Here is a 10,732-nt window from a genome sequence, read left to right as displayed (position 1 = left end):
ATATTGCTCTTCGTATATATAGAGTTTTCTACCTCTTGATCAACAGGCGAGAAGCCTTACACGTGTCGGTACTGTGGGAAACAGCTAAAACAACACCTTCGAAGGCACGAGGTGGCCTGCGCTCAAACGATGGCCATGGTCGAACAGCTTGAGGAAGAGAGGCAGGAGTACATGTACGCATAAACAGATTGATCAACAGCTGACAGATGAAAAGTCAGATAAAATCCGACGAGGACCATCTCTGTCAGCTGACCTAAAGGAAGCGTATTGAAATGCCGCTGCCACTTAGAAACTGCACAGATGCCCTTTATGAGAACCGCAAACTTGGGAAAAATGGCAAACTTGAGCAATTGAGTGAAAAGTACCACATTAATGGGCATCGCAAAGGTGGACGATTATATTTAAAATACGTACACTATTCGACACCAGCCATGAGTTACAATTGGCATCTAGTCAAGGCCAGTTACCGAATTTGCAGAAGTTTCTGAAACAAAAAAGTCAAAAACATTAATGGTGAGATGAGGAAACTTATCGAATTTCCTCGTGAAACGCGTGTTAACTAATCTAAAAATAGTACCAAAGTTAAAATCAACTGCAAGTATCATGGAACCGTTGCAATTGGAGCGTAGATGGTCTACGGGGAACTAAACACGCTCGGAGCTATTGTTTTGAAGATGACACAATTTATAGATATCCGTGATATTTTACTTTGTCTTTGTGCATAGAAAGAGAATACCGTTTGAAGCATCCATCATTGTGAGAAATCTCTTCAAAGAAATTTCTCGCGTACTTCAAGCCTAACGTTATTGTCCCCATGTACGATGAGACTGATAATCCAGTTAGTCGTTCTTCCAAGATTACAATAGTAACGTTTCAAAACACTTGCTTTTAAACGCGATATGCCCCCTGGGCTGAAAACGCGAAACGTTGTGGTCCAACGTGCGAAAAGTGAAACGAAGAAGGTACACAAAGAATTATCCGAGAGTCAGTGTTCCATTTGCTTTATAAAAACCTTTGTTATGTTTATATATAGATATCCTAGGCCGATAGTTGTAGTTGACATATAATTTTCTAAGCGGTTTCATATTCTCTTTTGATACTTTTCTGTGATGTTTTTAATGCGTCAGGTATCGTTTTGATAGATTCTGCAGTATTACTTATACTAAATCTATTTAACAGGTTATGACCTAAACAGGCTAACCTCGTTCTCCCGAATTGTTTTATAGTTTGTGCCGAACACATGAAGTGATTATGGGTAAATAAGGTTTATTGGCTCAGTAATTTTACTACAATTAGAATAGGATACAAATAGAGCGTAAAAAAACAGGCAGATGATTGGGACAGAAGTGCGTCTTGCTCAGGACTAGTGGTTAGGAAAATTGATTGATTTTATGTTCAATCATCAATAAGTTTTGAAGCTTTAATAAGTAAATTTATATTTGGTGGAGCTGAAAAAAGCAGATCCCAAAGGTAATAATTGAAAGAGAGAGCCAGCGATCAGAAGAGCGGAGATATGTCTGATAAAACTGATCTGATGAATATTTCTGGTTAGAGACACTAGTAAAAAAAAGTTTTGTTTTTTAAAATATAGGGTCAGTTGAAGTAAAATAAGAGTAGAAATTTGGTACGCTATGTTGTACGTTATTCGCACAAAAAAATTCAAGTGCGGTCTCTCGAAGAACGTATACAATTGTATTAGTCACGTCACATGTTTTGAAGACCTATACCATATTTATAATTGCCCATGGATAGAAACAGAACCAATGAATACCTGCAATGAAACGTATACAGCACGCACGATCTCATTAGTGTTACCAATTAAATATTATGTAATAAAGACAATGATCTATAAAAATAAACATCTTGTCATTTTCAATACATTATCAAGGGTGTTAATTTATTGCAAGGATATACGTTCATTCCCAGTAGTAGAAAAATATTCATGCTGATGTAAGCATGGCCTGTTTACAAATCTAATACAACCTATCTTCTTTCAGGTAGTTCTTGACACCTATCAAATGATCTGCTCAAGCAGCGAACGGTTCCTATCAGCGGTTCCGCCGCCGCTTACCTAATATAAATCAAATTCCAAAATTCCGCAAATAGAGATATTTGCGAATAATTCAATAAATAACATTACGTTCTTGCCAATACGAGAAAAATTATTGTACAAAAGTTCATATATATATATATATATATATATATATATATATATATATATATATTTTAAAGGTATCTTCTATGGACCTCTCTTCAGACATTCATTATTCTAGTAATTGTAGCAGTGTTCGTGTTTTTGTTAACAGTGTTCGATGTCCCATCGTGTGTATCTGCTGATAATGCCGCTACGCTTGTTGTGAATGTCTCACCCCACCGGCACGAAACGTCACTAAAGCACCAGCATCCGCACCGAAGCGCTCACGCCCTCAGGGGGTCTACAGTTCCAGGGGCGCACCCCGGAGCGCCGGCTCCACACAGCCAAAGACATTCGTGCAGCTTCTGCAGTTACTCGACAATTTACAAGGACACGTTAATCAAACACGAACGAACACATACTGGTGATCGTCCATTTCGCTGTCTCATCTGTGGGTACGCGGCTAGCCAACGAAACAATGTCCGCATCCACGCGGCACGAAAACACGGTACGTTGGATTGCGTCTTCGACGAACGCAAAGTGATGAGATCGTCATTTTGATGGAGATCTAACGAAAACGAGAGACTGAAGTTCCTGAACAAAGTTCGCTGCCATTTCGAGAGTTTATGCCAATAAATTTGTTAGGGTGTGCTTAAGGGATCAGTTGGGACTCGTTAAAAGATATGCCGACACGTAGGGAGGATTCATTTCCTTTGGCTATCTTGGATAGGCAAATCATGCGAGTCATATTCTACACGAGTGAGTAGGTGTATTTTAACAATGAGAGACAAAGGAATATTGTGCCATTAGTTAACCTGCGGATTGTTGGCTAGCGATGCGTCGACTCTCTATGAAAGGAGATGGCTTGATAAGAAGCGTTTTCTAACGGGCATTATTAACTATATGCATGCAATTTATCGAGAGAAAAAACGTCCATAGACTTCCGATGACGAACCATTGTGGCCAACCGGTGAAGGGTTGGAAATTTATTGTATGGTGTTTAGTTGTTTTTGGTTTAATCTATGTAATTGCAACGTTCGCTTTATTACTGCTTGAGCTGATTAGGTCATATGAAATACATCATAATTCCCTTAGCTCGTTGGATTTCGTGTTTTCAAACAAGCTTACTCGCCACTTTGATTTCGACAGGAATGTTCGAACCTCTACAAGTTACCAGCCTGTTTGCTCATACATAATGTGTTTAGCCATTGCAGATTCAGTCATTAAAGATCACCACATATTTCAATGACGGTAGCGCGAGTGTTTAGCGGTTGCGCTACGCCGGTACAAACGGATATACACGCTCACTTTCATTTTATAAGCCTCCTTGAGGGCCCCTTTCTAAACCATTATATAGCCAACGGTAACCTTCGAATGTCATCTACTGACTCTATGAAAGGCAAACGGTATTATCGAACCGGCCAATCGCTTCGTTTCCCGCTTCCCCCGCTGGAGGCGTTCGTTTGAGTGTCAGCAATTGTTTGTTATACGTTTTTATTCGTAGCGCTTCATTTAAGCTATGGTTCCGCCTAGAAAATGCTATTGAGCGGCCGTATTTGCATGTACCATCTCAGCCTTCGCAACATTCATGTCGAACGAAAGACAAATCTGTGATGATCACTTTAGCGTACCGGTCATTTTATACCATGGATATATGGTAAATGTATCATTTTGTTTAGCTTTCTCTATATTTATGTAACTTTGTTAACTTGATACTGACTTGAATTCGTATTTGTTCAAACGTCACACACATAAATAATAGAAATAATCATGCTTTGACAATGAAACAAACACACAGAGTGGCTTCCAAATGCGATGGCCAGCTTTTGCAAAGATGACAAAAATGAACCATATTATATGATGTAATTATACGCGCATGTACATAGACTTTACATGGTCCTAGAAAATGATATAGAGTAGCATCGTACCGGATATGCTCTACTGCATATGGCGCGTTGCACTTAATGGCAGAACACTTACCTTTTTTCTGTTCGCCACATCTTTCTGTAAAAATGTTTATTCATCCGGAATACGGTTACTACGCTAGTGAGAGAACACTTGTTCTAATACCGCAACAGCAGCAGCAGCATCAATAGGCATTTGATTTTTCAAAACTTTTGCTTGAAACGATCTATTTTTTTCGATTGAGGTGCCAGAAAATGTAAGCCAGACTGATCGGGCCTGACTGAGTTTGTTCTTACAGTTGACGAGAACTCGTCACTGTAAGCGTTGCACAAGTTATAGTTATACATGATAAGTAAAGTATAAATAAAACAAGTGGCTGAAAAATAAGGACAGGGAGAGGGAAGGAGGGAGGGAGAGGCAGTGCGAAAGATGGAGTGGTAGCAGTCGGCAAATTCGCGTTAAGACCGAAACTACATTGTATATATACTGCTCAACGCTTGAATAAAATGGTACTACTGAATTGTCAGCTTGCGTATTTATTTCACTCTAATCTTGCTGTTAAGAGAGGTCGGTTGGTAGCACTCTAAAGTCTGAGGACCGAGTCTAGGTATGGATGAAAAGATTTTCGATCTCTCGCTGTAAATTCTTAAGTCTAAAATATGCTTTATGCATACACTAACAGCTATATGCTTTCAGGTTTGCTCCGATCAAGTGAGTCTCAACGTCCGCTGGCCAGCGAAGATGCAGCTAGCTCGGAAGCCTTATTTGTACAATGGATTTGGGAATTTCTGACCGTATAAGAGCTGTTTATTTGGCTGTTGACGCAATTCTGAGATTCAATGTAGAAGCTGTGCAGCCTAACTACCTACAGTTTTTTTTTTTTTTTTGTTTTTTTCGTTTTGCGAAAATTCAATGCTTTTTCTATATGCTACAACATCGAAAAGTGAATCAATGAAAACTTAACTCGTATCGGGTAACAATGCTGTTACCATCTAATCATGCGACCGACTTTACTTAACACAGATAAAATAGAATCCATAATAAAGCTTATAACGCGATGTCGAACTGAGGCAAGTACATTATGTGCATAATGCATCCCGTCTTGCACCTAGCACGCCCTCCTTGCGCCCCCTTTTCACATAGGCAATACTTTATCTTTATTTAAATAAAGACTACGATGTCTTTATGAATAAAGATGACTCGTATTGTACCCCGAGCTGAACTGTTTTCCGGCCAGTAAACCGAGGCCGTTTGTTGTGTCGTTTTAGGCTCGTCTTTCGTCTAGCTCGTAATACATAGGTATGCTCAGTCGAATATAAGCAGGGTATATTTTGAATGAGTAATATTGACTATGAGGCCGAGTTCCATTGTACACAAATACGCACTAACAGACTATCATATATCGCTCTGTTTGTTTTTTCAAACTCCTTCATTTACTGTACGTCGCGTAGATTTATTGACTGCCTTCGTCGACTCATCAGTGGGCCATCGTTGTGAGTTTTGTCTAAAGTTATACGCAACCCGTCGAATACTCGAGATCCACATCAGCACCGTTCACCTAAAACAGCGGCCGTATCCATGTGGTATCTGTCATCAGACGTTCACTCAACGGGGAACCCTCAATAGGCACTTACGTATACATACCGGCGAGAGATTCCAGTGCATCGATTGTGGTCGTTCCTACACGCAGAAATTCGGCCTACATATGCATCGTATGCGGGGACTTTGTCCGGGTAAAATCACTTCTAGTCAACAATCTAGTCTTATCTAGGTCTCTGATGCTGAAAAGTCAATAAGAGTGGAAGAAATGACTAGGAATAAATGTCTATTATACGAAAATTCAACAACAGCACATATATATTCATCTGTGTGCAGCACATGCGAGAAGCGGGAAGCCATTGGGCTCTAAACCTTTAAGTATTCGTGTATCCTATGAATCGTATTGTCTGTATTTTTATCGGCTTTCGTTTGTCGATGTTTGTAGTGAGCTAATCGTCTTCAGTGGCAACGCTCGGTAAGTCCGCAAGCTGTTAGAGTTCGACAGAATCAGTATGTTCTATTTTCGTCTCAACGAGCCCGTTTCTATTTCGTATCTCGGTTAGAAGGCCTACGTCGGCTATGGCCGGTGATTAGTAACGTGTGCATGGCCGAACGAAGAGGAAGGATCGTTTCTCTGCTGCTAAATGATCCACTTGACAGTATACAGAAATGCTCTAATAAGTTTATCAGGTAGACGACACCTCCTATTGGTCGGTCGTGGTCGGCTAGAAACCACCGCTATTCAACTAATTCAAATCATTCCCTCGGCATGGCACGATCATTTTTGATCTTTGCCAGCTTCCCTACGCATTTCTTTATGCAGAAAACATATGGGTCTGTACAGTGGAAAATATGCAAACGTCACCATAGTATACATACATACTATTTAGATATATGTGCAATATACTTATATATATATATATATATATATATATATATATATATATATATATATATTCATATCAGTAAAGGGAATGGAGTTGGTGAGTGCAGTATAGTGGCGAAAGGTAGACGCAGGTGCGTTGTAGTGTACTTATTAATGATGGTCCGCTTTATTTTTCCTTTGGTACCAATGTGAAGAATCAACTGCATTTTAAATAAAGCGCAGTGTACGTTGATTCGTTCGACAAGAGGGCTTGAAGAGCCGATGACATGTAATTATGTTAACGTTTGTAAAGATTCTGATAGCTACTGCATAAAATTATTATCGAAACATCGCTAAGGCTATATATCTCCATTAGGGTAGGCAAAGAGGATTAGCTAGCAAATATATCTATTATGGTATTCATAAAATAGAAAACTTTTTTTTTAACCTATTCTCTAGACTGTTTTTCTTTTTCATTTAAGCATGAAATTCATTTTTCGCTTCGGATTTTCCTCTCTCCGCTTTTAAGCAAAAAGTTAGTCTCAGTCCGCCCCCCCCGCCCCCCCGCCCCCCCCCCAGAAACATACACAAGTTCAGCAATTGGCACTGTTATGTTTCCTGATGGCTAGAAAATCACATTAAGCATATAGTATATTATATATACACCATTGTAAGTAATAACCGTGGAGTATTGTGGATGTTCTAAACCGTGAAGTCAAAATATAAAAGTGTATCGTATATCGCAATAGTGCACCGAGGAGATGCTTTTTACCCAAACGGTCCATCTTGAGTTGCACGAGCTCGAAAGTAGGACTCGACCCCTTTCTCCAGTCTGTACATAGATACATGCAAGCGAAAAGTAATATTTGTCGGTTAAAGGATCGATCATAAAGGAAATAACACACGCACACCGCCCGACTTCTTCACATTCAGGGAAATCCACGGTCAGCTATACGAATTGTGCGGTAACAATATTGTACAACATAGAAATCGAATTGCATCACATAAGGTATAATACATCCGTTGTTTCATTTACTCGCCTAAAAAGAGGATGACCTTAAATATACTATATATATATATGGGTGGAAGCATTTTTAGATACAAAAATAGATGGTGTGTACGACGGACGAATTATGAAATTAAGGGTTGTTTCTGCAGTTCGTACAACAAAGTACTTACACAAACTATCTGGATCAACCTTTGTCTCAGAACGAATCTAAGCAAACGAGATAGATAGCTGGGTAGCTGGAGATTGAAACAAGCCTCTATATCTGTGATGCAAAAAATATCGCTGTTTGCATTTATAATACTGGCTAGATATACAGGTCTGTGGCCCTTATGGCTGGATACACTCAATAGTGCATTTATTTCTCGAAGGAGTTATATATCAGGAGCAAATTACTTCTATTTGTAAGAAAAGAAATTCCCGGAGACAAAACCCAGCCGTAACAGTCGAAAGTGTCAAAAAAGCTTAGTATGATAGCAAGAAGGTTGCATATGGAAACGCGCTCCAGGCGTTTAGTTAAAAACTAAATCGTTCTGTACATGTAAAGTATAAGGAACAAACGACACTGAGAAATAGCAATGCATCATGTGTAATAATGAATCCATTCGTGGTCTGTTCTAAAATGGTCGCGCTTCCCCTATCAAAGGCGGTGGCTTTTCGCTTGCTTTCCCTGGCTGGACGAGGAAAACGTCGACAGCAGTTGTCTTTTTGTAGCTCGCTGGCAAGAGATCCAGACAGAACCTATGTTATGGCAAAACATGTACGCTAAGGGATGATGACGAATGGAAGCGCGCCAAGGGAGGATCAAGCAATCAGAACGTACAGACACAAGGTCTATAGAATTTTAGGCTAACTTGGCGATGAGACAAGTAAATGTGAACATTTTTGTATCGGTTTCAAGTGCAGATAAAATGCATAGTGGAAAAGGAATCAAAGATCAGCAAGGTCGCCTGTTACGATTCGTGTTGCAACGTAAATATGTACGTAAGCTGTGTATGATAAACATGAGATATACACTTCACAGTACATTATGAATAACAACTAAATACAATTATATAAAATATGTATATACATATATCTACATATATACATAGTGAGAATGGCGCTATTGTCAACGTGTCGTCGTATCGTTTCTGTTGTCTAAGGTAAAGAACGAAACTGACTAGGTAAACGTTGTGACGCAATAAGACGCCTCTGTATCTCCTAACAAAAAAAAAAAACACACATGATCACCGTCGGTGTATTCGTATGATGTGATAAATAATTATACAAGAATAAACAAGATCCTATGAATCTCTGCTGTTCTGCAAAACGACCATTTTGAGTTGTCAATTAAGATAGTCATTGCATAAATGTATAGGGGCAGTCTGTATATCGAGAGATTTATGTAGAATCGGTGGTCATTTTAACGTACACTGCGCACTCTTCTTGGTCGAGCTTGGAGGACTCTAGATATGTGTCGATATCACTTGATTTTAGACTATTTTGTAAGCTAAAGTGATGTTTCAAAGCATAAAATGACAGTGTTTGTACCCCCATCTAGTCAGAGGCGATTCTGTGTCGATACTTTACTAACTGGAAATATCTTTTCAGGTACTGGAAAATTTCATCGCCTCAAGCATCGGATATCTTTCCGATGATATCTGATTCATTGTCTCCAGTAATAGTTGTATGTTGCTGAAACAAAGGTGACCCGCGAAAATGAGAGGTTATTGCTCATCGTCTTTTACCACTTGACTCATATAAAACGGTCACAGCAATGCAATATACGTGCGTGCGTGCGTGCGTGCGTGCGTGCCAAACATGCATGTTGTGACTCGGAAACAAAGAGAAAGTTGTCTGAGCACCTTTTAACTTCGTCTGGCCGTATTCGAGTGCTGCATATATATACACCCGTATATGTGTTTTGCCATACTCATTACACATACATTCATATGATGTTGTGATTTTATGCTTTTGTATAAAATTAATCCAATCAAGTAGATCTGACTGGCGAAGCGACAATCAACAGCTAAGCAGGAAACCAGCTATTATCATATAACCGTGAATATATTATATGCACTCTTGAGAAGACAATGTTTCAGTATCGAGCGAATCCACCTTGCAGGAAAAATGACCAACATATAACTAAAGCGTCCTGCCCATTATTCAGCTTCCTTTTTTCCTGCGCCGGTATGATAGTACGATTGTTATTGCACTCTGAGACGCCCACAATCTACCTTGCAATTAAGATTGCCAGTTTTATTCCCGAAACTCTGTTGTATCGTGCAGTGGTCATTGCCTAGCACTGGGTGTACGTGCGTGTATGGATATGTAATCTCGATTTGAATTTAGTCATGCCAGTTAGAAACACGCGCCCGGATGCGGAGTGCGAAGACTGCCAGCATGATGAGATATCTGCTGATATCGGAAGCGTTTCGTAAAATGTTGAATCTACCCGACCCCAGAGTTTGTTGTAACCTTAAGATGAAGCGTCTTTATGTCGGGATACGCAAATAACTGCACGCATGAGAACTATGCAGTGGCATTTAGAATCGACCAACTGGACGGGACCGACATCTTGAGATCAACGGTCGAAACGCTAGCTACACAGGTTGACAATGTAATTTGTCTCACTGTAAGGCAAAAAATAGTCAGAATACTGCAACAAGGCTCACAAATGTCGTTGACAGCGTTATACGTGTCTGTCATATGGAGCCGATGCCTATCCATAATATTTTGTACAATGCGTTGTGTGACACAATTCGTCACGTTACATATCTGCAGAAGAAGCAAAATGAATGGAACCTCAAATAGGACAAGAATTTATTTCTGACTATCTTAACTTATGCGGAAACGTGCTGGCATAGCCATAATATTTAGGTCGCATATCCTACGCAATACGAAAAGACAACTTACAAATAAACATAAGATAAGTAAAAAAATAAGCCTGTGATAAAATGTCTATAAGCCAAATTCAACTATAATAATTTTTTTCCGTTTTCTATTGTGCTGCCAGTCCGAAATACACTAAAAATATTGAGATGAATATGCCGTCATCTCGTCCTAAATGATGTGGCCTCCGCGTGACTGGCTTGTTCGAGACGAATGATTGGCAGTAAATTAGATAGAGCAATATACAATATTTAGTTGCTGACTAAAAAAAAAAACGTATGAGCATGAATCGGTAAGGTTCATAGCACCGGTGGTTCCTGGACTCTAGTCTGCGCCTTTGACGATAGCTAGTCGGTGTTTCGTGTCGCAAGGTCAGCACGTATAGAAACTGAATGAAGCTACAGTGTAA

At 39.6% G+C, this 10,732-nt stretch overlaps 2 protein-coding genes across 2 annotated transcripts; both read left to right on the top strand.

Moving 5' to 3' along the window:
* Positions 1-45: 45 nt before the first annotated feature.
* On the top strand, positions 46-1,883 carry LOC147752104 (zinc finger and BTB domain-containing protein 8A.1-B-like; the record flags this gene model as incomplete). Its single annotated transcript, XM_086972567.1, is given in 1 exon segment — positions 46-1,883. A coding segment is annotated over 1 exon segment (138 nt), but the record flags the coding sequence as incomplete, so codon positions are not given.
* A 59-nt stretch (positions 1,884-1,942) lies between these two features.
* LOC111270655 (zinc finger protein 711) lies at positions 1,943-8,764 on the top strand. The gene is made up of 4 exons (XM_086972561.1): positions 1,943-1,950; positions 2,233-2,685; positions 4,722-4,750; positions 5,380-8,764. The coding sequence occupies exons 1-4, from the start codon at positions 1,943-1,945 to the stop codon at positions 5,808-5,810; spliced, it is 921 nt and encodes a 306-aa protein (XP_086828687.1). The 3' UTR covers positions 5,811-8,764.
* The last annotated feature ends 1,968 nt before the right edge of the window (positions 8,765-10,732 follow it).

Source organism: Varroa jacobsoni, unplaced genomic scaffold (assembly GCF_002532875.2).
Source record: "Varroa jacobsoni isolate VJ856 unplaced genomic scaffold, vjacob_1.0 contig00046, whole genome shotgun sequence".
NCBI classification, from domain to species: Eukaryota; Metazoa; Arthropoda; class Arachnida; order Mesostigmata; family Varroidae; genus Varroa; species Varroa jacobsoni.
The sequence above is the reverse complement of the archived record's forward strand: the minus strand, read 5'-3'. Positions and strand labels throughout refer to the sequence as shown.